The sequence below is a fragment of the Sycon ciliatum genome, chromosome 1, assembly GCF_964019385.1.
Source record: "Sycon ciliatum chromosome 1, ocSycCili1.1, whole genome shotgun sequence".
NCBI lineage: Eukaryota > Metazoa > Porifera > Calcarea > Leucosolenida > Sycettidae > Sycon > Sycon ciliatum.
In genome coordinates this window covers 23,888,313-23,916,198 of record NC_088643.1, presented here as the reverse complement: position 1 = coordinate 23,916,198, position 27,886 = coordinate 23,888,313, and the positions used below count along the sequence as shown (strand labels likewise).

At 48.3% G+C, this 27,886-nt stretch overlaps 5 protein-coding genes across 5 annotated transcripts in view; 4 read left to right on the top strand and 1 right to left on the bottom strand.

The window, feature by feature from the left end:
- Positions 1 to 18,676, bottom strand: part of LOC135819244 (aspartate--tRNA ligase, cytoplasmic-like) — a 42,367-nt gene extending 23,691 nt beyond the window's left edge. The window contains exon 1 of the mRNA XM_065332419.1: positions 18,458 to 18,676. The gene's annotated coding sequence lies outside the window, so the exon portion shown is untranslated. The remainder of the gene's footprint in view (positions 1 to 18,457) is intronic.
- On the top strand, positions 12,307 to 14,328 carry LOC135822611 (uncharacterized). Its single transcript, XM_065335452.1, has one exon. It carries the CDS (start codon positions 12,307 to 12,309, stop codon positions 14,326 to 14,328), a length of 2,022 nt encoding a protein of 673 aa, XP_065191524.1.
- Positions 14,794 to 15,987, top strand: LOC135822523 (uncharacterized). Its single transcript, XM_065335349.1, has one exon. It carries the CDS (start codon positions 14,794 to 14,796, stop codon positions 15,985 to 15,987), a length of 1,194 nt encoding a protein of 397 aa, XP_065191421.1.
- A 197-nt stretch (positions 18,677 to 18,873) lies between the features above and the next one.
- LOC135819235 (threonine--tRNA ligase 1, cytoplasmic-like) lies at positions 18,874 to 21,883 on the top strand. Its single transcript, XM_065332407.1, has one exon. It carries the CDS (start codon positions 19,019 to 19,021, stop codon positions 21,161 to 21,163), a length of 2,145 nt encoding a protein of 714 aa, XP_065188479.1. The 5' UTR covers positions 18,874 to 19,018; the 3' UTR covers positions 21,164 to 21,883.
- A 1,347-nt stretch (positions 21,884 to 23,230) lies between these two features.
- Positions 23,231 to 27,886, top strand: part of LOC135819227 (terminal uridylyltransferase 7-like) — a 23,353-nt gene continuing 18,697 nt past the window's right edge. Inside the window, exons 1-4 of the mRNA XM_065332396.1 lie at positions 23,231 to 23,451; positions 25,715 to 25,781; positions 26,352 to 26,438; positions 27,414 to 27,499. Of these exons, the coding sequence (XP_065188468.1) occupies positions 23,440 to 23,451; positions 25,715 to 25,781; positions 26,352 to 26,438; positions 27,414 to 27,499 (252 nt within the window). The 5' untranslated portion in view covers positions 23,231 to 23,439. The remainder of the gene's footprint in view (positions 23,452 to 25,714; positions 25,782 to 26,351; positions 26,439 to 27,413; positions 27,500 to 27,886) is intronic.

Here is a 27,886-nt window from a genome sequence, read left to right as displayed (position 1 = left end):
TGTCAACGAGATTTATCCCTCTGTATCTGTTTCTGCTCACCCTGGTGACGGATTCAAATCTGCTAGGATGAGAGTATATGTAGAGGTAGGCGTTTCTCCGAATGTGAGGTAGTAGATGAAACGGATCGGATAGGTTCTGATTTGATTGCGGACCCATGGGGCCTCTGGTTCCTGGAGGACCTATGGGGCCGACGATTCCTTGGGGGCCCACAGGACCTCTGTTTCCTGGAGGACCGGTTGCACCGATGGTTCCTTGGGGACCCACGGGACCTGTGGTTCCTTGATCACCTTGCACACCACGTTCACCTTGTGGGCCGTCTTGTCCATCTTCTCCTCTAGGCCCAATCTCGCCTTCAGGACCGACCAATCCACGTTCTCCACGTGGTCCAACTTCACCTCTGGGACCTTCTGGACCAGGTATTCCTTGATCACCTTTTTGACCGCGTTCACCCCCTTGCCCATCAGCTCCTCTAGGTCCAGTCTCGCCTTCAGGACCGATCAATCCGCGTTCTCCATGTGGACCAGCTTCACCTCTTGATCCATGAAGCCGACCGAAAGCCATCCATTTCGAGCTGAATTTCTTGTACACGATCAGCGTGGTTGCATCGAGGTAGAAGTCACCATTTCTCCCTACCGAGTTCAGTGGCATGCCACCTCCACTAAGCCATCCCAATCCCCGATCACCACGAGGTCCTTTCATCTTGCGCACAGCGTCGATGTCGTGTTGCAATCTCGATGAGGATTGACGGATTTCATTCTTGACCCAACCGGCAGGGACAGCACATGTCAAAGAACTATCATCGTACGCCAAATTACAGATGGAATGCTCGTTCATGTCGAGGTTAGCATCCATGGACACGGATCCATCTGTTTTCACGTGCAGCTCATCAGCTGCTATGGCTTGATCTGTGTAGCGCGTAGATCTGCTTTCCACATCTTCCACTTTACTCTCATCGGCTTTCTCCTCTTTCAGTTTCTCCACATCATGAACCAAGGTGTTTTCGGTGTCATCGTTCCCCACAACCGATTGCATCTCGATAATGTCATTCCGCATGCTTTGCATGTGTTTGAGGGAGGCCTCATCACCATCACTCCTATGGAAATGCGTAGCCCAGTACGCCATCTTCACACACACACACACACACACACTGTACTAATTATGATAGGAAATATTTTCTTTCTCAAATAAATCTTTATGATGCTCATAAGAACAGGTAAACAACAGGCAATGCACAACAAACAAGGGCCACAGTCATCGTGTTGATGAGTCGAACGTTCATCCTCCTTCTCGATTGATCATGAATGTGTTTCATGAGGAAATCTCGTGCTAACAACACCTTCGCACGATCGCCTTTCCGTGCCAGCATGTCCAACAGAGTGACTGAATATGCCAAGGTCATCTCCAGGGCAACGACATCGTTTGATGCATGACTCCATAAACCTTCCATGATGCCGCATATGCAACTTTCAAGTCGTTCAGCTTGTTCACGATCACCATCACCAACAGTAAAGCTCGCAGCATACCTGAGAATGTCAGGTCTCTTCATAGTGATATATTTAGCAGATGTCCACGCGTGAAATAATGTCGAATCACGAACGAACAAATGGTCAATGGCAAAGGCATGACGAGTCTCCGAACATTCACCTTCATCCTTTGCGTATGATGCAAGAAGATGGTCAGCAACTCGTACTAGCAGATGACACACCTGACATTCATGAGTCTTGTTATCAACCGCTCCGTTAAGACTCTTTGCAACGTGAAACCATCTCTCGTAAAGGGAATTCATTTCCTAGTTTGTGAAGACACGAGGCAACTGATCAGTACTGTATCGGGTTAAGGAATGACTCGACTGCATGCCAAGCATGCGTATTTATACAAGTCAGAATGGGTTGGGTTGAAAATGCAAAGTTGTCAACCAATCACCATCAAGCCCGCCAAAAACAGATGATGGAACCTTGATATGATTAATCTTGTCATGAATGACGCATTCCTTGATGGTGTTCACATGAGATCACCCTGGTTCATCTTTCCCAATTCCATTCTTTTCACATCCTGCAACCCATTCTCCACTAGTAGCAGTGGGAATACTAGAGTCCGAAGAGGCAAGGCAGCACTCTTCCGTGGACGTACTACTCGACACAACGCCACCCATACTTGTTCTTTAGAATTTTTTTTTTTTTTTTTTTTAATGAGTATCATGAGGTATTGCCGTAGAAAGTAGTATAGGATAGAATAAGAATGAATGATCAGCTGTGTGATAAAGAAGGCAGTTCATTAAAGACTTATTGGAAGGTCTCTACCAGCTGATCGTCTTGTTGGACGACTACACTGCATAATGATGTGAAGCTCTCAGTCAGCTGTTTCAGTTCCGTGATAGAAAGTGTCATGTGTGCGTCCAGAGCACGATGAAAACATCTGGGTTCCACGTTGATGCAGATGATTGGAGCAACAGCAAGACGTACCTTCATCACTTGCTCGTCAGTGTCGAGGGAGACTGCCCCGGGGTAGATGAATACATCTTGTTCCACATCCAGTTCAAACGAGCTGGTCGGGACTAGCTTGTTTTCACCGTTGATGTACACCCGACATTGACCGTCGGACGAACGTGATGTATAGAAGTTGGTTTTGATCTTCTCCACACGTCCGCTTCGAAGAGTGTCACGGAGCGATGGACAAGTCTTGATCAAGTTCGTAATGATGAACTCAGTGGACTCGTTCAGTTCAATGTAAACTTGTCCTTGAGCATCTTTGCGAGCTGTTGCCGTACTACCACAGGCTGGCAGAGCTCCCGAAGGGAAGTACATCTTATATCCAGGCTTGTAGAAGGATTTACCCGATAACTTGTAGGACAGCTGCATGTCCTCCTGAAACCCATCCACCACAATCTCTTTGTGGAGCTTGGTAGGAGCAGGTGATGCATAGCGACGCTTAGCCGGTACTGGCTTCGAAGAGAGCACAACTCGAGGAGGGTCAGCAGGAAGAGCGGAATTCTTCCTCATCCTTCGCTCGCATAGGGAAGCCATCTTCTAGGAAGTGAATTCAGGACAACTCGTCAGCACTGTACTCGATGAATGAATGACTCAACTGCAGGACAATCATTCGTATTTATACGAGTCAGAGAGGGAGGCGGATTGAAATGATAAGATATGTGTCAACCAATCAAGCCCGCCAAAAACATTTGACCAATCAGCATCAAGCCCGCCAAAAACATTTCACCAATCAGCATTAAGCCCGCCAAAACATTTGACCAATCAGCATCGTGCCCGCCAAAATCATAACTCATCATACAGATTCCTTACATGATACCGCCGCCTTAGCGAATTGATACAGTATGGAAAGAAGATCACAGTCAAACGTGTGCATGTTCTGGATCACGTGATCAAGTGAATTGATCTGAAAAACGAAAGAATTGACCAATCAGGAACGGAGAAGTCCAATTCCCGGAATTCCTTACATGTAAAACATCCACCGATCGTGCAGTTCACTGTGATGTCATTGCACAGTGTATGTGATGCGCGCGGGTGAGTTTGTGTGGTCCATTGTGTATCCTATAAAGGTCATCGCGGCGTGAACTTTGACCTCGAGGTGAAGTAGTCTCAACCGGCAGTTTCATTATCGACTCCTTCTTGCAGTGTGAAGAAGCTAAAATGGCGTGGACATTTTCTGAGACGTGCAGAGCAGAGAAATGGTATTTATTTTCATGCGATAATGAAGAGTTCTCAATCCGTCGCCTCAGTGCTAGCAAGACAACCAGGGATCTTGACCCGATGATAGCACATCCCAGAAGATTCGATATGTCACCACTCACTGCTGCTGAGTATATTATCTGCAGGGTCACCAGTCTGATCTTGAATGTGAAGAATAGGAAACAGCACCTTCCTAAAATCGTCATCGGTGGTGTGGAGGACTACGGAACTATTAGTGAGACTGATGATGGTGTCATACTGCGAAGGTGGACTGATGGTAGACACTCATTCTACAAGCTTAGTGACATGCGTGACGAACCGTGCTCTCAACACATCATCGACCTCTTCGCTGATGCAACCTATTTGGATTCCAGCGACGTAATGCAACTTGTCAAGGAGGTGAACGAGAATGAAGTCTCTCGAGTTGATCGTGTGCGTGTACGACGTAGTACCAAGGCCGTTCAACTCCGTGCCGTTGCAACAAGAGTAACGCGGATTCGTGTGCGAGTTGGTACGATCGACATCGGCGACGATGGATTCATCTCCAAATTACCCGAGTCGACTGTTGACACGATGGCGGTGCAAAGGAGGTCGTCGACTGACAGTTCCATTGCTGACTGGGTGGAACCATTGGTGCACATCAGAGCGTCCGACAACTCCACCTCGTACTGCGTGTCACGGAAGAGATCATGGGTGAATCCATCCTCACACGTATTCGAAGAGTAAACTTTGTGGTCTCTCATCCAATACCAGCTTGATGAAATCAGGACAACAAGAACTGAATTGTACTACCTTTCTCCTCCACTCCATTGCGATATTCACTGTTCGTTCCATTATTCTTTGTAATGACATGAAAAAAAAAGGAGTACAAAATAACAGTCGCAACATTATTTTTATACGCAAAAAAAAGGGGCCAAAAATAATTTTCACAAAAAAAAAAAAAAAAAAAAAAATGGGGTCCTAAGACCCAAACCAACATTTTTTCATCCGCAAAAAAACCGGGCCAAAAATAATTTTCAACGCAAAAATGGGGTACTATTAGTACCCCATTTTCATGTACCTGACATGAGACAAAAACCTCACATAGCTAACTACTGTTACGTCTGTACAATGCCTTTGTCCTCCCGAGTCTCCTATACAACTGTGAGGCGTGGGGATTGACGGCGGGAAACCTCTCCAAGGTTGACGTGCTCCACAGAAAGCAACTTCGATGCATCCTGGGTATCAAGCTGTTGCTAACCTGCAAGAAAGCACTACTCCCTGCTCAATACACAGTGTTTCGGAGAATTCATCCCCCATCAGTTGAGCTGGAGTAGGCTGAGGAAGATTGTGCCTGAAGAGCACCACTTATATAGTGCTCTCCAGGCACAACCATCACCAGGGATACAAACTTACAGAGACGCTCCGTTTCCAGCGCGACAAACACCTCGTGAACACCAGATAGCAGCGTGAGTCAGAGTCGCTCATGGAGTTGGTGAACAAACACTGACGACCGTTGGCCATTCACAACGGTGTTGCCTCCAAAACAATCTACAGTCAAACCTGGTTTAAGCGACCACCCCACGGTACGTATACAAGGAAACGTGGTCTTTAAAGACAGGTGGTCTTTAGAACCAGGTACCACAGTGAACTGTCCGAGCATGGAAAAACGGTCGTTAAGAGCAGATGGTCAGCAATGAACGCCTGTATGGACGTTGTGAAACCTGCCCAGTATCCACCCTGATTAAACAGCGAAGGAGGAGAATGACAGGACACATCCTGAGAATGTCCCCCAACACACCCGCCCGCAAAGCCATGAACATCTACTTGACCCAAGACTCCCGAGGCCGGCCAGTGCAGGGCGCCCAAGAAAGACGTTGGCAACCAGCGTTGCGGAGGATATGAGAGAGGCCGGAATGACTTTCAGCACAGTGCGGGATCTCGGCCTGGCGACTGAGCGGGCAAGGGACAAACCGGCATGGAGAGCGATGGTCTACAACTAATGATACTGAACTAGAACAACGGAAAGATTCATCAAGAGACAGCAGCGGACCGAACATTAGTGTTGCACAATATTAATGTTCCATTACGCGTAACTGTGTTGTTATTATTATGGAGTTGGCTTTATTTCACTCACGTTGTCATGACATGAGGTAAGAACCCCATCACCGGGCCAAAAGAGACCAAGGGTAATGAGAGAAAAAAAAAAGATAAATGGCCAACGCAATGAAGACCGAAGCAAAAAGGATTGTAAAAACCAAAGCAAAAATATTGAAAGCCGACGCAGAAACTGAGAGACGGACAGAAATAAGCAGTACGATGGAGGATGCCAGGACATATTCGAATACAAAAAGATGGAGGAGGACAGGACATATTCGAATACAAAAAGAGTAATTACAAAAATGGACTACCAGTACAGGAATAGACCTGTAGAAATAGAGGAAGAGATGAATGCCGGACATACTCAAATGGCAAGAGAAAAATCAGGCTGTGAGAACCGTCATACTGCACATTCATGGATGTCAAAGCAAATGCGGTATTGGAGGTTTATACAGACTAGCTCTACCCGTAACATGAGGAGCCTAATGCCGAATGCCAAGAACCAACTTGATGATGTTCAGCGTGCCCAGGATAGCACATTGCTGAGCCCTTTCAATGCGCAGAGTGCCTGCCAATGCCAACACAAAGTGTGAGAGGGACACACCAGTCAGTCCACCAAGCGCCCCAACAACCAGGGGCACAACGCGGACATCATCCACATGCCAGATGCGCCGCAGCTCTTGGCAAAGGGGAGCGTACTTTGTTATTTTTTCGGCGATTTTTGTGGGCACATTCTGGTCCAGTGGAACACTGACATCCATCAGCAGCACCTGTGTGCTGGACCGCAACACCAGGTCTGGACGGTTGTGGCGCACTTGCGTATCCGTTGGGATATTGAACTCCCACAGGAGCTTCATGTCAGGATTTTCCGTGACAGGCACAAGATGATGCTTCAGCGGGTTGCTTCCCGGCTGACCCAGACCATGCCGCTTGCATAGTGCCCAATGCACCAACTTGACGAGCGTGTCATGCCGTTCGATATACAGTGTTTTGGCTAGGGCTGGGCAACAGGCCACAATGTGATCAACTGTTTCTCCGCGAGTGCCGCAAACTCGACAAATGTCCACAACGTCTCCCCGTCCAATGACCGTGACCTGATAGTGCCTGGTCGCAATGGCCTGATCCTGTACAGCCAGCAAGAGTCCCTCTGTCGCAGGCCTGATCGTTGGCGATTTCAGCCAGCGAAAACTCAAGCCCAGGTCCAAGCCAGCATCAGAAGCTCGTCTCCAGAACTGGCCATGGAGAGGCTTACCTTGGATAACGGCCAGGCACCGGAGAGCAACGGCCTTCTTGACAATGACTTTTGTGGCAGTCTCCAAGTCGGGTAGGTCAAGTTCACCCAGAAGTCTGGAGGCTTGACGTGTAACTGATTTTGACGGTGCCACATCATTGTCGTGATGGCGCTTAACAGCAGCCAACAGTGGCACGTTTGGGTGGGCTTGTAGGTACCGCGCCACCCGGACACGGGTTCTATCCAGGAGATCCCGGAATGATAGAATTCCTCGACCACCCATGTCACGAGGCAGGTGGACCCTGGCGGCAGAGTCCTTGGGGTGGCGGGCGTGTGCTTTAAACAGTGCTTGGCGGGTCTGTCGGTCGAGTTCTTCTATCTCTGCCTTTGTCCACTCAACGATGCACAGAGAGTAGAGGATGACTGGAATGGCAAAGGTGTTGATGGCTTTGACCAAGTTCCTGGCGTTCAATTGAGACGAGCATATCAATTGAAGGCGGCGGCCGAACTCAGCCTTTGCTGTGGTCTTCAATTCGGTGGCGTGAAAATGTGCTGATTCCGGGACACCAAGGTACCTGTAGGACTCCTCCGCCTGCAGCTTAGCAATGGCGTGACCCTGGAGTGTCTGGAGAGCAGACTGCTGATCGCTCTGGGCTCTTCCCCGTTTCATGGTGAGCCAGCTAGACTTTGATGGGTTGAATCGCATACCAATGCAGTCGCCCATTGACTCCACAACATTGGTCATGGAGAGCAGATTATTGTCGTTTCGGGCGAAGAGCTTCATGTCGTCCATGTACCACAGGTGCGATACAGGGCACACCTGGGCCGGTGGGCCACAGCGGTAGCCAAGACCCGTCCTGGTCAACTCGCCACTGATCGGATTTAGAGACAGGCAAAATAGCAGTGGAGAAAGGGAATCGCCCTGGAAAATGCCACGGTGGATAGATATTGGGCGACTGAATGCACGGGGTGTTTGACCAGGCAGTACCATTTGCGTTCTCCAATGATCCATCATGCTTGAGATGCATGAGACAAGATTGTCTGCAAAGCGGTAGATCAACAGGCATCTCCGGATCCACTGGTGAGACAGGCTATCGAAGGCTTTGCGGAAGTCCACCCAGCATGTCGAAAGATTCCGACTACGGGATGCTGCATCCTCTAGAACCATCTTGTCGATCATTAGTTGGTCAAGGCATCCACCACGCCCTGGAGTACAGCCAACTTGCTCATCTGCAAAGATATCCTCTGAAGATAAATGGCGCCACATGGCAGCAGCGAGTAAGGATGTGAATATCTTGCTAATCGTTGGCAGGCATGTTATTGGGCGATAATTCTCGGGCCTAGAAAGGTCTCCTTTCTTAGGCAGTAGAGTGGTGATACCAAACGAGAACCAGGCCGGCGACTCTGTCTCTGCATCCAGGATTGATTGAAAGGAGACCACAATACGCTCGTGGATAGACGGAAAATTCTTCCACCAAAATGCATGGATCTTGTCCCGTCCTGGGGCTTTCCAGTTGTTTGATTTCTTCAAGATGTCCCTGAGGTCCTCCAGTTGAAGAATGACACGGTCTTGTTGTTGAATCTCCTCACAGTCCCTCTCCAAATTATCAAGCCAAGCACCGCCACGCAGCTCCACGGGTTCTTCCAGTATAGATGACCAGAACTCAGTAACAGCCTCAGCCGATGGATGTGCAGCAGCCTGGTCGACAGGTGGCTGCCCAGGCATTTCCGTAGACTTGGTCATATTGCGGTAGAACTGACGCTCATTCGTGACGAAAACACGATTCTCCGACCTGCGTGTTGCCTCTAGCTTATAGCGCCGGATCCGTGCGGCTGTTGCTTCTAGCTGCATTTTCGTATGCTCCAGTAGCTGGCGGGCCTGATCCAAAGTCTGGACTTTATATTGCCGGTGGATCCTGTGCTGCTTGATGTTGGTGTCAGAGAGGGATCCATCACGCAGGAAGCTGGTCAGCCGGGAGACGTCAGCCCTCAGTGCACAAACACGTTTTTCAAGGCGTTGTCGCCAGGCAGGCAAGGAGCGTTCTCCTCTAGCTGTGTCAGGGGTACCATCTGTATTGATATCCAGCAGTGAGAGTACAAGCTTGGCCCCAGCATAGACCATGTCACTGATCTGGCCAAGCGAGGTGGTGTCATCTCGCAACCCACGGTCACACTCCAGAAGTCTAGGGAGTATCTTGTTCACACGGGCAGTGGCAGAGGCCAGAGACTTCCTGGCCACGTGCCTAGGTACTGGTAGGCTCGACCTGGACTCTGGAGTAGTTGCACCGCACTGTTCGTAGATTTCAACAAGTTTGGCGTAAAGTGGTGTACTGTCTGGCTCGAACGCACCCAGGGTGTCACTAGCGTTGGTGCCAGTTTGCATTGCTGCGCCAGTGCCATCACCCGAACCACCTGATGTAACTGAGGTGTCAGGACTAGCTCCACGCAAACCTAAATCAACAGAAGCGTCCAGCAACTCACTGTGGGTGGCCTCAGCAACGTCTGGGCTAGTCACCATGCCGTCACACGAACCAGGCACCAAGATCGACGCACCAGACTCACCCAAAGCATTCGCCTCCGGCACATTCGCCTCCGGCAGCTCCGCAGGCACAGCGTTATCAGTGCCAGCCGTCACGAGCAATCCGTCCCTTCCGAGCCGAGCCTTTATCTCATCAAATTCGATGTCGGTAATCTTTTTTGTTCTTTTCACAAACCTTAGCTGGTCCATGAGGTGCTGCTTAGACAACGGTCGGTCGGGGCGCAGCTGAGTCCATTCCATCAGCATCCGGTCTCCGTACACACGTACCGTACCGCCGACTGAGGCTATAAGATAACATCTTGCAACATCTTCGTTGTCCTGTCGGCTCCATTTCAACCTCCTGTTGGCTGGCTCGGACATACACTAACGGCAAATACTACACAAAATGATAGACAAGGACTACTTGACACGAGGAATGCAACAGTGGGAAAAGCGAAAAGGAATAGGAGCGGGCAGTATGTGGAGAAGCCCACTCTGCCAGAGCTCCTATTATTATTATTATTATTATTATTATTATTGTTGTTCTTAGTGTTATTTCTCTAACTTAGATTTTCTATAAGTGTTCAATTTTGTTTCAGTGTCCTTTAGTACAACGATGATTCCTGACGAGTGTTATACGAAAACTTGTTTGAATCCTTTTTTTTTCTCTACACTATTTCTTCATATTTTCATCGCTTTATTGCACATTGTCTCCACCGTTTTACATTGCATGAATAAAGTATACACAAATAGAGAGGTTCCGGGGTACGATTTTCCGTGCCAAAATCCGTATGGGCTCTACGGATTTTTTCGAGGCGTGCTCGATACTATTTTTCGGCACGGAGAATCCGTGTGGACTGGCTTTCATACGAACCATGTTTCGTATGGAGATTCCGCGTCATCGGGTGCAGAAAGATTTTCGCGTACAAATTTGGTACAAGAAACATCGATTTTTGGCGGGAAGATTTGATTTCGGTACAAATTTTCAAAATAAAAAGGCATAGCGCGGAATGTGACGTGTTTGTGATCGTAACCTAGGCAATGACGGCTGTACAGTCTATATCCAGCCCACTGATAATGGTGCAGAGCCACTCCGTTTCAGCACTGCTTGTTGTACTGTTGTGCATTATCATACTACTAGTACTACGCATTCGTTCCTCATGTTGTATTCACGTCAGCTGACGTCTGATGCGCGTAGTCACGTACACTGCTTTCACTTCTCATGTTGTATTCACGTCTGATGCGCGTAGTCGCGTACACTGCTTTCGTGCGATCTTTTGATTTGAATGTTTTGAATCTTCAGCTTTTGCCCTTCTCCGTGCCGGCGTGGCTTGCCTGCGTGGTGCACGACGGCTGTATTCACACCCGGAGGTGGCTGAGTCATCCGCTCGACTCGCTGTCTCGGAAGCTGTCATATAGCACTAGACACTTGTTTATGCCTCGTCATCATTGCTTTTTCTCGTATGGTCCATGTATGTAACTACTAGTACTTGTTTTTATTGTATCATTGTGTTACTTAATTCTGCCCGTACAAGAGGCCGGTTTACCAAAAAAAAAAAAAAAATGTTTTGAATCTCCGCTTCTGCTTCGAGAGAAGCAGAACTTTCCTTTGTACTGCAAGATGATTTCGATCAGAGTCAGAGTAAAACATAATACAGTCTTCTAAAACAACGAGTCGTGTGCTATCCGGAGGCATGTTCGAGTAGGAACTCTCCCTCCCCGTGCAGTTCAGTAACCCGCACGTAGTATCACAGATACATCGTATTCTCTCTCTCCCCCCGTTTACCCGCAGTCATTAGTATCCTATTCTCTTACTTTGTGCTTCCATAGCTTTTACTATGTTCTTCCATAGCCACTTCTAGGCTAAGCCTTCGCCGTCATTTTATTGGGTCGTCATCCCGTTTGAATGTGCGAAGTGAAATAAAAACCAACCAACCAACCAACCAACATAATGGTCCTTCGAGCCGGATGGCGGACTTAGAGACAGAGCGAGCTGAGGCGAACAGCGAGTTCGAAAAAGCAGGAGATTAAAAGGCATTCCACCAGCAAGGGATGAGGCAGAAGGCTTCGAATTCCCTTCGTTGGCAGCCAGGAAAACGGCAATGGCAGATGCCAGGTCTGTAGGAAGCGCAGAATCAAGTAGGTCAGGTACTAGTAGTACGTCCAGAGCAACATCGTCCTCACGACGACAACTTCGCGGCGAAGATTCAGGCCGCTGCGAAGACGTTACGTCTTGAACAGGAATTTCTGGCAAAGAAATTCGAACAAGACAAAAGACTAGTGGAGCTGGAGTTGGCCGAGGACCTAGCTAGGCTCTCCGATGAGGAAGTATTCCGGACGACAGTAGCCAACGTAGCTCACATCGCAGCTCACATCGCTCCTCAACTGCAAGTGTGCGCTCAAATCGTAGCGGTGCTCTCTCGATCTCCAACTGCAGTTCTGGATATATGAACGCTGTGGATGAGCAGTCAGTGCAGGAAGTGGAGTCTGACAGCCAAAGTCGCAGTACCAGGTAACGTTAGTTTGAGCAATCACAGTGACAGAGGAGATTGTGTCCAACCTGCAGTAACTGTCGCACCCCAGTCTGAGCTGACAAGACCTGCCAGACCACCACCACAGCCTCCTGTACACCATACTTGGTGGCAGCCAGATGGAAGCCATGCGCCGACGCGCACCGGTGACCATTCAAAGTACAGACAGCAGCTTGACCCACCAGATCAGCGCTGATGTGTCACAGCCGACAAAACATCAAGATGCCTGGACGCATCTGCACGACATACCATTCCCAACTATGGACACCGGCGACATTGGTCTGCTGATTGGCGTGGATGCTGCGCCACTCCACACAGCACTGGAAGAGCGACGAGGCCCCGATGATGCGCCGATTGCCCGTCGGACCCCGCTCGGTTGGGTTTGCTATGGCCCCACAGGTACAAGCACTGAGAGGTCCCAGTCTATCATCACGAACTGTGCCACCGCAGCTGTACGATCAGAAATTACCTCCGCTGGCACAGAACCGCGTCTGGATGAGCTCGTCCTCAACCTATGGGATACTGAGTCCATCGGGGTTGTGAACGCTGACCAGCAATACCGCACACCAGCAGAACGTGAAGCGGAGGAACTGGCCAAGGCTACCATGCGCCATGATGGGCAGCGGTACGAAATCGGTCTTCTCTGGATCCGCCCAACTGGTCCGAACATCACATCAAACCGCGCTCAAGCTGAACAGCGCTTGAGAGGTCTAAAAAAGACCCTGTCAGCCAAGCCAGCAATCCAGGCAGAATATCACCGCGTCCTTGCAGCACATCTGGAGAAAGGGTACATCCGGACTGTGCCTGAAGCCATCGCCGCAGCAGACTGCCAGCGCCAGTGGTACCTACCACACTTCCCAATCGTCCGGGAGGACAAGAGTACCAGCAAGGTTCGTGTTGTGTTTGACGCTGCTGCTGTCTGGAAAGGTCGCAGCATCAACGCGGAAATGCACACGGGACCACGCCTACAGAACGACATCGTTCGCATCCTGTTGCGGTTCTCTGCTGAACCAGTAGCTCTCGTTGCCGACATCAGTGAGATGTTTATGCAAGTAGGGCTCAAAGAAGAAGATCGGCGATTCACTCGGTTTCTGTGGCGTGCCAGCCGAGACGATGATATGCAAGTGTACGAGTTTAACCGGTTGGTCTTCGGCCTAAGAGCATCACCCTATCTCGCCGGCAAGGCTCTACTGCAAACAGCACAAGATTTCGCGACCGACTCGATGCGCAGCAACGACCTTGTCCAAGTGGTCGAGGAGAGCTTCTATGTTGACGATCTTCTGGACTCCTTCCAGTCAGCTTCTGTGGCAATAGATGCCCAGCAACAACTGACACAGCTACTACAGTCTGGTGGTTTCAAGCTTCGCAAGTGGCTAATCAACTCTACTGAGGTGATTGAGTCCGTGCCAGAAGCCGACAGAGCCCTGCAGGTGTCCCTGGATGTCAACAGTAATCAGCACTGCACTCTACCGTCGTCTAAGACCCTGGGCGTCATGTGGCTTGCTGACAAGGACGTATTTACCTTCCGATATAAGGCACCAGAGGCGTCCCAGCAATTAACCAAGCGATACGTTCTACGGCAGATGGCAATGATCTTCGATCCAAGAGGTCAGCTCACACCGTTCACGATGCGTGCACGAGTACTGTTTCAGGAGGCATGTGTCGCTGGATATGGTTGGGACGAGCCGCTGACTGACGACGACACGGCTCGTTGGAAGCGCTGGCTATCAGAGTTACCCGACCTGGCACAGATCCACGCTGACCGATGTTTCAAGTACACCGATGCGGATCCAACCTGCGTGAAGACGGAAGTTCACACGTTCGTCGATGCATCGGATGCAGCTACAGCAGCAGCCTGCTACGTCCGTTCTGAATATCCAGACGGACGCGTGAAGGTGACACTGGCATTCGCTAAGTCACGGCCAACTCCTATCAAGAAGCTAAGTATCCCGAAGCTCGAGCTGAAAGGAGCAGTCCTTGGAGTACAGCTAAGTAAAGAACTGGAAGCAGCGCTGAAGATACCATTGACGGAGCATCGTTTCTGGACGGACAGCCTCAATGTGTTGTACTGGCTGAGATCCCACAGCCGACGATTCAGCACAGACATCGGTGTAAAAATCTCGGAGATTCAACGTGCCACATCACCTCTGCAATGGCAACATGTGCCCGGTAAGATCAACCCGGCAGACCTACCCACACGAGGAATGCCAGCCACCTCGCTAGCAACGAGCAGCACATGGTGGACAGGACCAGAGTTTCTGTCCAAGCCATCGACCGAGTGACCGCAACGCGATATCACCGTCCCAAGCAAGCTTCTAGGAGAAACTAAGCGACACCAAGCGTTGACGTTTGTCGCAGAAGCCACGGCATCTAGACTGCGTCCCGAGAACTTTTCATCCTGGAACCGACTGAAGCGTGTCACGGCTTGGATAATCCGGTTCTCCTCAAACTGCCGAGGTGCCAAGAAGGGGGAAGAACCTGAGGGCAGTGATGCGGTCTCTCGTGTAGCTGTGTCGTCCGCAGAGAATGTAGCAGTTCCCGAACTGTCGGCAACTGAAATACAGCGAGCAGAACGGCACTGGATCAGCGTTGCCTAGCAGGAGTGTTACTCGGCCACTATTTCGACCTTACAGCGGGAGAAAAGTGTTAAGCCCTCAGACCCTTTGCTCCGGCTCAATCCAGTCCTAGACACCGCTGAACGGCCATTTGTGCTACGCGTTGGAGGCAGGCTGGAGCAGGCATCAGCAATGTCGGAAGGTACGAGGCAGCCACTGATACTGCCGTATCGGCATCCAGTATCTGACCTCATCATTGCCAATGAGGATCGCAAAGCCCACCATGCCGTCGGCACGAATCATCTGTGGGCCAACCTGACAACTTCGTATTGGCTGATCAAAGGCAAACAAGCGATCAAATCGCATCGCCTACGATGTAATAGCTGCATTCGGCAGTGGAGGAAGCCTGCAGACCAGCTCATGGGCCAACTTCCTGCCGCTCGAGTTGCTATGACGAAGCAGGCCTTCCAGCATGTTGGAGTGGACTTCGCAGGCCCATTCCTAACCCGTCAAGGTCGTGGACGCTCACAATTGAAGCGCTATCTCTGCCTCTTCACATGTCAGGAGACACGAGCATGCCATTTAGAGATGGCCTATGACCTCTCCACTGAAGGCTTCCTGATGTGTTTTGACCGATTTTGTAAGCGCCGCGGAACACCACGTCTGGTAGTGTCAGACAACGGCAGAAACTTTGTGGGTGCAGAACGTGAGCTGCGTGATGCCCTTGAAGCTATTGACCGAGGTCAAGTGGTCACCCGTACAGCGACACAGCACACGTCGTGGACGTTCAACCCGCCCCGGGCACCACACCATGGCGGCTTCTTCGAAGCGCTTGTCCGGTCAGCCAAGCGAGCAGTGTTTGCTATACTGCATTCTGCTAACTTCACTGATGAAGAACTGCAAACTGCCTTTGTTCAGGCAGAGGCCCTGTTAAACAGCCGGCCACTGACTACAGTTGGATCAGATGCTGATGATCTCGCCCCGTTAACACCTCAGCAGTTCCTCATTGGCCACATTCAGGTGGAAACGGCCATAGAAGCGGCACAAGCTTCTATGACACCCGCACACCCGCAGAGACGGTGGAAAGCTGTGCAGGTTGCTGTGGACCACATCTGGCAACGCTGGCTGAAGGAATTTGTGCCTACGCTTAATATCCGACAACGTTGGAGAACGCGCAGTCGCAACATAACGGTTGGTGACATGGTATTGTACATGGCACAGGACACGCCCCGTGGAATGTGGCCTCTCGGCAAAGTGGTGGGCGTTTTCCCCGGAGCAGACGGTCTCGTGCGTGTGGTGGACATCCTCGTCAAAGGCAAAACGTATCGGCGTCCGACCAACTTGCTGGTTCCACTTGAGGTAGAGCCGGAGGTGCCTGCCAAGTGAACTCTCTCTCTCTCTTTTTCTCTTTCTCCTATTTACATCAATAATCTCTCTAATCTTAGTTCTGCTCTCATTGATCATTCTCCTTCCACCATGCCATTCGAGCAGGAAGGGGGATATGTACAGCCTATATCCAGCCCACTGATAATGGTGCAGAGCCACTCCGTTTTATGTGTCTATCAGCACTGCTTGTTGTACTGTTGTGCATTATCATACTACTAGTACTACGCATTCGTTCCTCATGTTGGATATGTACAGCCTATATCCAGCCCACTGATAATGGTGCAGAGCCACTCCGTTTTATGTGTCTATCAGCACTGCTTGTTGTACTGTTGTGCATTATCATTCTACTAGTACTACGCATTCGTTCCTCATGTTGTATTCACGTCAGCTGACGTCTGATGCACGTAGTCGCGTACACTGCTTCTCACTTCTCATGTTGTATTCACGTCTGATGCGCGTAGTCGCGTACACTGCTTTCGCGCGATCTTTTGATTTGAATGTTTTGAATCTCCGCTTCTGCTTCATTAGAAGCAGAACTTTCCTTTGTACTGCAAGATGACTTCGATCAGAGTCAGAGTAAAACATTATAATACAGTCTTCTAAAACAACGAGTCGTGTGCTATCCGGAGGCATGTTCGAGTAAGAACAACGGCAAACACATAAGTTCCGTACTCCGGAACATTTCACTGCTCGAAAACGACGTATAAAAAATCCGTAGCGCCTCCACGGATTTTGACACGAAAAATCATACTCCGGAACCTCTCTAATGTCGATTCAGCTTGTCTTATTGATTGCGGTTATATGTACACGTATAATGTATTACAGTTAGATGGGACTTTGCTCTGGGCACGGAAATTCTGTCGTTATTTGCGAATTGTCGTTATACCGTATTTTCTCTAATAAAAACCCAGGTCTCCAATAATGACCCGGGGTGAGGGTTGTTTGAAATAATAAGAGCACAGTCTCTAATAGTAGCACGGGTCACAATGGGAGTATGCAACAAGTATATTGATTGCATATAAAACAGCCGTACAACATGCCAAGAACATATTTGTATGGAGGTTTTTGGTCTACTGCTTCCTTCCTGGCGCCAAAGCTATTGTGAAACATATGTTTTGACAATATTCCTGAGTTTAGGGTTGAAAAATCAGTCTTGATACGGTCAGTTTATGCCATTTATAGACTGGAGTTGGCTTGATAGTTGACAATTGAAAAATAAGAGCCCAGTCTCCAATAATAGCCCAGTCTCTAATAGTAGCGCGGGTAGAGCTGTCACTGAAAATATAAGAACCCCGGGCTCTTATTTATAATAGAGAAAATACGGTATCCGCAGTGGTTATTAGCGAAGTTGACTGTAGCAACCAAACTTGTTGTGCAAAACATTTCTTGTCACAATTATCAGTGAAATCGCATGACTATTGGGGAAACCAATACCGTGTGTCAGCGCCTTTAAAGCCATGGCCTTATATTCGAAACACTGCTGCTTTCCTAGATATTTTTAGATGCAAAATGACTCACCCACTATGCCATGTCATAAAAGTCAAAGTCCACACAGAAATTTCAATCTAAATCTACTTGTTCACCCTTCCTGCTGGGCTGTAAGTTTTCTAGCATTGTACTTATTCCTTCATTTTTGCAAAACAAACTTCAGATGTCATTTCATTTACAAAGCCAATGGCTTTATAACTGAGACTGGCTTTATAATCGAATATACCGCCATGGCTTTAAAGGTGCGGACATACGGTAAAAAGGATAATACACTAGAGTGAAAATAACGAGCACTCAAAATAGCAATTAGGTGACAAATACTGCACATACTACTACATGTACAGTCAAACCTCGTTAGGACGAACTGCAAGGGACCGAACAAGTTTGTTTGTCTTATCCGGAGTTCTTCTTATCCAGATCTGACCAAAACATTGATATGCATGTAATATTATGAATTTTATCAAGAGTAGATAAACAAGAGTGTGCAACTCTGGATCTCTCCTGCACAATCTGCAGATACCCCGCCCACGGTGGAATTTTTTGTTGACTTCACCTTTTTTCAGACGTGCATTTTGCCGCAGAGCAGTGTGAGAGCACGTGCTGGGCACCGGACTAGTTGTAGTGTAAAGCCCGGCCAAGTGCACGAGGGAAAACTTTCCAAAAGACTCGCAACGCGTGCGTCGTCGAAAAGATTACGTCAACAAAAAAATCCGCCGTGGGCCAACCGATCCGCGAGTTGCACACTCTTGTTTATCTACTCTTGATTTTATTTACATGTATGTGAAGGCGCATGGCCGCATGCCCCCCCCCCCCCCCCCCCCCTCCCCCTCTCCCTGCATGACATGTATTGTTGTTGAAAACCATAGTACAATCGATCATGTACCATGATAAAAGTAAATGTGATCACCTGGATATTCTCAAGCCACAATGGCATAAAGGGTTCACACAAGATTTTACTCTTGGTTCAAGTGGTTTGACTTACTTTTCACGTATCACAATATTACTTCGGCAAGAGTTGTTGCACTTCAAGAAACTCCGCGATCTCGCACCAGGAAATATCGGCGTCTTTCCCTCCCTATTCCAGTGTGGTATCGCACTGACCAGCACTGACACACGCACCCTGGCGTAGATCTACCCTGTGAGTGTGACAAGGAAAAACTCTGTGGCCGAAACTACCAACTAAAATAATAATTGAACTAAGTTACTTTACACTTTTGTTGATGAGTGCCGCTTTCACACTGTTCACAAGTCAAGCGTATCCTAGGCTATATCCTACTCCCTGTTGTCTAGACACCTGGACTGTCTGCTGTGCATGTGGCGCATGCTGTGCATGCAGCAGGACATGTACACCGCGTACCGCCAGTGTGTGTGCTCCAGGGAGGGAAATCCCCGATTCACAACTTCAGTCCACATTCAAAAATGCGCAACACAAAAATGCAAAACCGTTCTCTGGTTCGGAGAAGTGTTTTCATGAAATAGTTCAAGAGCTCACCCTGAATAGTTGAAACTACGTGTAGCCTGTGCTCTCTCTGGTTCTCATGGTATGTTTCTCTCTCGCATATTCCGGAAAACCGTGTCGCTGGTACCACGCAATGTTCGGTGCAAGGCACAGGGATCTACCACAGACACTGCTCCAACTTCGGTGCAAGCTAGCAGTCGTGTACCTGGATATTTGGAGGAAAGGCTAGATCTATTTGATCGCCTGAAAGCCGAGCAGGATGCTAGGGTTGCCGGTAAGGTCTCGGAACGCATCGCGGTGACGTTGCTGGATGGCCGTGTGCTTGAGGGCCAAAGCTGGAGGAGCACTCCATACGAACTGGCTTCTCAAGTCAGCAATGGTCTGGCAGATAGCTCTGTCGTTGCCAAGGTCAATGGAGAGCTGTGGGACTTGGACAGACCTCTAGAAAATGATGCCACACTGGAGCTGCTCAAGTTCGACGACGATCAGGGCAAGCAAGTGTTTTGGCACAGCAGCGCCCACCTCTTGGGCCGAGCCATGGAGCAACGCTTCGGTGGCTTGCTGGGTACTGGACCACCACTAGAAAATGGCTTCTACTATGACATGTATATGCAAGATTGTACCATTAAGATGGAGGACTTACCAGTGTTGGAGACTTTGTGCAAGGAATTCATGAAGAAAAAGGAACCTTTTGTTCGCCTGGTCGTGGGCAGAGCGGATCTGCTGCAGCTGTTCCGCCATAACAAGTTCAAGCGCGAGATAATTGAGGAGCGCATCTCCACTGCAACAGCCACAGTGTATCGATGTGGCCCCTTGATTGATCTCTGCCTTGGGCCACATATCCGACATGCTGGCAAAGTGAAGGCTCTGAGCATCATTAGTACCAGCAACTCAAACTGGAATGGTGACATCAATGCCGATGCATTGCAGCGTGTCCGCGCCATCTCGTTTCCAAACAAAAATCTGTTGGCTGAGTGGAAGCATTTCCAAGAAGAAGCTGCCAAGAGAGACCATCGAAAGATTGGACTGGATCAAGAGCTGTTTTTCTTCCACCATCTGAGCCCCGGGAGCTGCTTCTTCCTGCCAAACGGTGCTCATATCTACAACACCCTGTTGGACTTCCTCCGTGAAGAGTATCGCCGTCGTGGCTACCAGGAAGTCATTACACCCAACATCTACAATAAGCAGCTGTACGAGACTTCTGGACATTGGCAGCACTATGCAGAAAATATCTTCTCTTTCAAGCTCAAGAATGAAGAGACATACGGCTTGAAACCGATGAACTGTCCCGGCCACTGCCTGATGTTTGCGCACCAGGACCCCTCTTTTCGTGATCTCCCACTCCGGTTTGCTGATTTTGGAGTGCTTCATCGAAATGAGAGTACGTCAACCCTGTCTGGGCTTACACGTGTCCGTCGCTTTCAGCAGGATGATGCTCACATCTTCTGTTCCCTAGAACAGATTGAGGAAGAGATAAAGGGCTGCTTGGAGTTCCTGGAGCATGTCTATGGTATTTTCGGATTCCAGTTTGACCTGTTTCTCTCTACGCGCCCCGAGGCTTATCTTGGCGATGCTGAGAAATGGGACATTGCAGAGGATCAGCTAAAGAAGTCACTCAACGACTTCTGTGGTGATCGTTGGAAGCTGAATCCTGGAGATGGAGCATTTTATGGTCCCAAAATCGACATTGTCCTCAGAGATGCTTTGCAACGCAAGCATCAAAGTGCCACAATCCAGCTGGACTTTCAATTGCCTGAGCAGTTTGAGCTCCTCTATCAGACTACCATGGCAGGGATTCGTCAGAGGCCAGTGATGATTCACCGTGCCATTCTCGGATCAGTAGAGCGCATGATGGCCATTCTGGTCGAAAGCTTCGCCGGCAAGTGGCCTTTCTGGCTGTCGCCTCGACAGGTCAAGGTGATTCCAGTTATGCCCGTATTCAATGAATATGCACGGAAAGTTTCACAGCATTGCCATGATGCAGGATTTCGTGCCGAGGTGGTAGACGGCACCGACAGCTTGAACCGGAAAGTCAGAAATGCCCAAGTGGAGCAGTACAATTTCATTTTGGTGGTTGGCCAGAAGGAAGTGGACAATGCCAGTGTGAACGTCCGCACTCGCTGCAACAAAGTTCTCGGTGAATTCCCGCTGGATGACTTTGTGAAGCGCTGCAATGAACTGAAGCAATCCCGCTCGAACAACTGCTTGTCTGTGTTACCCTCGGTATGATGAAGTCTACGTGCTGTACTACAATACATGATACTGTACACGAGCTAATGTTGCCTGTATGTGCACTCGTGTGTGTGTGTGTGTGTGTGTGTGTGTGTGTGTGTGTGTGTGTGTGTGTGTGTGTGTGTGTGTGTGTGTGTATGTGCACACATGCGTGGGTGGTTGGGTGCATGTGTAAGTTCCGTGTGAACGTGCGCTTGATGCGGGCATGCTGACTCTTTCCCTGCTTTTATTTCATCTTTTTTCTCTCCCTGTTTAGCGGGCTGCGGTGTAGGATGCTCTTGATTCCTTGAACCGTTCCAATGAGCTGTTCATCTCATTTAACTTTTTTTGGTGATCTTCTCACCCTTACTTCCCCGTCGGTGGTGGAAAGGTGCAAATACCTTGCCTTGTACATGCACTCCTGTGCTATGTGATCTTCTCACCCTTACTTCCCCGTCGCCGGTGGTGGAAAGGTGCAAACACCTTCCCTTGTACATGCTCTCCTGTGCTGTGTTAGGCTTGCTGACCGAATAGTGCATGTTGTAGCTAAAAGTACAAGGTTTTTATTATTTTTGGTTTTATGTCTTATTCAGACTCTTGATTCACACACATTGTATTTCTGTGTTACATTGCAGGCTCAATTAAACGCAGGAAATACTATCTCCCCTGGTGGTGACGATTATGTTGCCAGTATGTTGTCATTGTGTGTCAAGATAAGTTGCTAGAGCCTTTTCCCAATTTTTTTAGGTCATCCCGCGCCTGTGTGTGTGTGTGTGTGTGTGTGTGTCCGTGTGCACGCTTGAGGAGATGTTCTATCATCATGTGCGCTATTTGCGCTATTGCACGAAATGTGCAGTGCATGCGATTTTGTACAAGTTGAGCTGGAATGCGAGAAGAGTCTACCCGAAATGTTGAATACCTGCACGGCCGTTCCCACGAGACAATTGTGTTCTCGGGCTTTGCCGGGAGACGTTCGTCTCCAGTTGCAATGCGGCAAAGACACGGGTCAGCCATCTGTTGGCCCCAAACCAGCGTTACATGTACAATAATTTGACTCTGTGAGTAAAGATCCGCTCGACTCGCTGTCTCGTAAGCTGCCATACCGCACTAGACATTACCTTTATGCTCTCTTGTTTATGCCTCGTCATCATTGCTTTTCTGGTATGGTCCATGTTTTTATTGTATCATTTATACGTTACTTCTGCCCGTACAAGAGGCCGGTTCAAAAAAAAAATGTGAGTAAAGTAACCAGTACAAGAACAGTACAGTGATCAGACTAACGGAGCTGCTGTACAATTGGTCATACATCATCCATGGTAACATGAATGTTTTCATGAAGTCCTAGGATATGCCCGTCACTCAGAACACGATTGTACTCAGAAAAGCAGTCATAGAGTACTTTGCATTCTTGGACGAAAAACCCCCCTCAAAGAACAGTGGAAAACAACTACCGGTAAACTTTAGAAGTCTATACCCGGGGAGAATGATTTCCATCAGGGAGTATAATAATAAGTTATCACTACTACCAAGAGTACATAACCAAGAGTGTGCAACTGCCTGCACAACCTCTATGCTGTGCTGCGACGGCAGAACTTCACATCACGTGACATGGTTCAAAAGGTTATGCTGGCAAACAGTGCAAAGTGACCACAAGAGAGTTGTACCCAAAGCTGGGCTGCGTACAACCCAGTATCTATCATGCACTAGAGTGCACGGGTTCATCACGTGATGTGAAGTTCTGCCGTCGCAGACCCCATAGCTGGAGTTGCACACTCTTGGGTTATGTACTCTTGCTACTACAGCACTAGTATTTCCTGATTTCCATGGTCCACCAAGGGTTCATTATGGCAAGTCGTGCATCTACCGCGTAACGTCTGGCTACCGCGGGTCGGGCGCATACAGTGTGGCAATGTTTTGCATGACTTTTTGCATTCATCAAGAAAGTCAAAATTAATGTACAAAAAATAAAATGGCGCTGGAACCATGGTGACGCGCGCTGCCGTCATGTCGACATGTCATGCATGCACGCGCATCACGTACGTCCGGGGTTGGAAAAAATATTTTGGGCTACATTTACAAGATTTGCATATTTTGGGCATGTCATGAAATCAAAATTTGTAGCTCCAGTAGTTCATCTATTCCATGAGGTGTCTTTACTCCCAGTGACCAGTATTGCTCTATACTAAATGGCCATCGACTGTGGAGTCTGGCGGTGAGAAAGGAGTGGCAGTGGAGATCGGGTGACCGTGCTGAGCGTGGAACGTAATGAAAAGTAACACTTGAGCTATTTCCTAATGAAGCTTCTGGTGAGCACTGGCGATTGTCTATTGTGAAGCCGCATGCATGCGGATGGAAATTTGCTTCATGACCGAATTATGAGTCCGCACGTTTGTTTTCTAAGTGGCAATAAAAAAAAATTCACTACGCAGTGAATTTTTCGAGGCCATAATGTATGAAGTATAAATGTATCATGATAAATCTGTTGAGGTACCTTTACACAAAGTGTACACCGGAATGAAAATCTGGTAGTAGTTACTAGTACGTAGTAATGCGGATAAGAAAGACACAATTCAGGCTCCTGAACATCTTAAACGTTTTAGGTTAGGTAGTCCTCACATAATTGCACGCACCCGCGCGCGCACACACACATGCACACACACGCACACGCGCTTGTAGAAACACATGCACATTCATGCATGCACATGCGTGCACACACAATTTTACTTCTACTTGCAAATTGTCAGAAATTGATCAAATACACACACACACACATACACACACACACACACACACACACACACACACACACACACACACACACACACATAGCCTTCCCTGATACAAAAAAAATGCTATCTCTGTCCTGCACTCCGATCCGTGTGTGCATATTGTGAATTTTCGCACCGCGAACATCAAGCGACCACACCTTTCCAGAATCTGAGATCGTTCCTGTAGTCAGCTATTGTAATGTGGTACTTGTAGCCAGCAGGATACGATACTACAGTGCGTATCGGTTATGGTGTGGTCGTGTAAAAGAATATACTGCCTACAGGAAGGAACTCTCATCTTTTCATAATCATAACATGGGTTTCAACTTTCAAGTGAACATTTATTCTTACAAGCAATGTTATCGCATAGTAGAATACAGTGGAACCTGTCTAAGACGACTGCTCATGGGACCTTCAAAGCTTGGTCTCTGTTACCAGGTGGTTTCCTTATCCAGGGTCATTTGACTGGAAATAGCATCCCTCGGGACCGGTCCGGTCCTGGTTTCAGTGGTCTTCTAGGACAGGTGGTCGCCTTATCCGAGTGGTCGCATTGACAGGTTTTACTGTATATCGGTCCTAAGAATGGACTTTGTGTAGCAAAACATGCCAGATTAGTCCAAAGTGTATATCGCCTGTACTATAGTAATAATATCTGTCCAATGTAGTTCTGACCCGACTCGGATTGCATCGTAGTGCTGCATGTTCAACTGTTGTTGTCATGTAACTCATGCAGCATAGCCACATTGTAAGCTTATGAGACTATGAACACCCGCCTGCACAGCAGCGATACGTTGCATGTACGATGGCCTTCCTACCTTTGCGCGCATGCATATGATATGTCGCACTTGATTTATCGTGTGTAAGAAATATCGGAAATAAGAATACTCAATCTGCGGGCAGATCTGTTTCGTCATTTGTGGACTCATCAGCGCAGCACAGAGAAAATGAGGCCGAACCTGAAAGCAATGAAAAATAAATTTTCCAAAGCCAGATTTAAACCAGGTCCGAACGTACCTTGCTAGAGGGCTCAAACTGACAAGTCAGTGAGCTCTGCATAACGCAAACAGCAAAGGCACTACCCCACACGAGAGTGCTCAACTGCTACAAAGCAGGAGCGAAATACTCAATCTGCGGGCAGAACTGTTTCGTCCTTTGTGGACTCATCAGCACAGCACAGAGAAAATGGGACCGAGCCTGATTCTTCTTCATGCGTTTGTCTAAATTCTAGCACCATATGTATGCATGTTCCAGCAGCACTCTGCGTTTCGTTATCACCTTGAGAACTTTTGTCACCTTCAACTTCTTTGAGTATGCCACTTTTCTATGTAGAAAGTGCACAATTGCGCCACTTTACCCAATAAGCATACTCATTCTTTCATCTATTATTCATTCGAACTTGATAGCAATGAGAAATAAATTTCCAAAGCCAGATTTAAACCAGGCCCGAACATACCAAACAGCAAGGGCACTACCCCACACGAGAATGCTCAACTGCTGCAAAGCAGGAGCGAAATACCCAATCTGCGGACAGAACTCCTTCGTCCTTTGTGGACTCATCAGCGCAGCACAGAGAATATGAGGCCGAACCTCGAAATAAGAATAGAAAGTCGTTTTTCAAACACCCACGCTATAACCGATACCTACTGTATTTTGGAAATGGACAGCAAAAGGACGGCTACGGTGCCCTGTCAACAGTCCTGTTCGAATTCTTCATGATATTATCATAGTACTCTTGCCAACAAGAGATAACATTTCTGTAATCGTTACCTTCTGTTGCCATCGCCCTTGTATCTATGTTTAGAAATTGCCCTCAGAACTTCCAGGAGGCTATCTGAAGTTGCTCTCCAAGTTTTGTTCTGGACTTCTTGGTAAGTAGATACGGGATGTGTATGTATGTGTGTGTGTCATCGCTCCCGCGATGGGCATGTCTGAGGTCTGAGGTGTGTGTGTGTGTGTGTGTGTGTGTGTGTGCATATTTGTGTGTGTTCGCGTATGTGTGTGTGTGTGCGCGCGTGTGTGTATGTGTGTGTGTGTGTGTGTGCTTTAAAGTGTATGAATGTGTGTGTGTGGTGTGTTTGTGTGTGTGTGTGTGAGAGAGAGAGAGAGAGAGAGAGAGCAGGAGAGAGACGGACAGACAGACACAGACAGACAGACAGACGGAGACAGAGATAGAGAAAGGGAGAGAACGCCCATTACGTGCACTTTATAGAAACGTTCTATAGTTCTGTGTATGCTTCATGATAGCGAATTGTGTTTTTTTGCTTGCCTAGGAACAACCATCCCGACCTGGGAGGATAGCACAATGACTTATCGTGTATAAGCTGCTGCCACGGTGTTGCAATGTTTTCCTGAGCTGCTGGGTAGTATGCCAGGGGTGTGTGTCTGTGTTGATTCTGTTGTTGTCCTTTTTGTGTTTTGCTACCGTGGATGCTATGCAGGCAAACATGCCCTGCCGGCAACAGAGGTCAAGAGCCGTGCTGCACTGGTGTTACAGATGGAAAAGCACATCAGCACGACCATACCAGGTAGTTGTACTTGCAAGTAATAGAACGTTAGAGATGCTAACCTTGATGGCACGATTTTTCATGTGCTTACCAGGTCTTACTGTTAGAAGTGCTAGCCTGGATCACAGGACTTGTCGTGTTCATGTTCTGAAGGTCAAAAGGGAACATTTTAAACAGTTGCCCAACTCTGCTACTTTGCAGTGCCGAGGCTGTCAAACTTCCGCAGAGACGCCGGTCTGGGGTACGGATCACTAGACACATGCCTAGTGTCATGTATATTATGTTCTAGTAACTCATGAGATTCCTTGGTTGCCTCGCTTGCCACCTGATTGCCTTCGGAACATTAATCAACTGATCAATCTCTGAAGATTTATCAACTACAGTCAGTCCTTGCTTAACCGCACACATCCGTTTTCCACAAAAAAATATCCGGATAGGCGAGGGAACCGGATAATCGAACACACATACTGTATGTGTGTATGCATGACGTATGCTGTAAATTGGTGACCAACGAGGGATCCGGATAAAAGAGGACCGGATAAGCGAGGTCTGACTGTATAGTGAATGAACTGAAATGTGTTGTGGGCAAGCCGCCACAACTGAAATTTGCGCTGCTGCTCACTCTAATGATTGAAATGAAATACCGTAGTGTATTGTATTAAAGCCTATCTTGTATAGAATCCTGGTTTGAATAGAAGCCTGATTTTCAAGATACACTGTCAGCACATAAGCCTGGTTTTATTGTTGACACACATAGAAATACCTGGTTTAAATAGAAGCCTGATGTGAATAGAAGCCTAGCTCTGACACCGGCTTCTACAGGAATAAGCCCGGCTATAATACGCGACACTACGGTAGTTTCTGTGTGCCACCCATTCACTGATTTTGCTTGTGTGTCGGACTTGGACATGTACCAAGCTGGGGTTTTTTTTTTCAAAAGCACATTTGACTCTGTCAATTTGACATGAACCATGCTTGCGTATTGCTTGACTGCAGACTGCAAGTTGCAGTGTTTTGGCTCAACAAGCACTGGATTAGGTCTTGGCAACTGTGACATTGATCTATGCATGACTTCAAAGAAGGTGAGCAGGATCTGGCTTTGCCTCTGCAGTTCGTTGAACCATTGTCAGTGTGCCCCTGTGTGTGTGTGTGTGTGCGTGTGCGCGTGTGCGTATGTGTGTGTGCGCGCACGTGTGTGTGTGTTTATGTGCGGGTGCGCGCGTAACGTTACATGTACTGTAGTGTCTTGCATTAAAGCCTTTGTCATATAGAAGCCTGTTATCTCTCTTCCCTCTCCTGGGAAGATCCACGTGACCGGTTTCTGGCAATGAGCAACAAGCACATGTGTGTTAGCGTACGTGTGTGTTGGAAGGCTACCATCTTGCCAAAGTATTTGGAAGTTGGACTAGTTTCGGCTCCACAATCCAGTGTGTCGTTACTATGATAGCTTTCATGGCTGAGGTTGTTGG

Coding starts and splice junctions, on each gene's coding strand:
- LOC135822611 (XM_065335452.1), top strand. CDS start 12,307: ATGGACACCGGCGACATTGGTCTGCTGATTGGCGTGGATGCTGCGCCA.
- LOC135822523 (XM_065335349.1), top strand. CDS start 14,794: ATGTCGGAAGGTACGAGGCAGCCACTGATACTGCCGTATCGGCATCCA.
- LOC135819235 (XM_065332407.1), top strand. CDS start 19,019: ATGTTTCTCTCTCGCATATTCCGGAAAACCGTGTCGCTGGTACCACGC.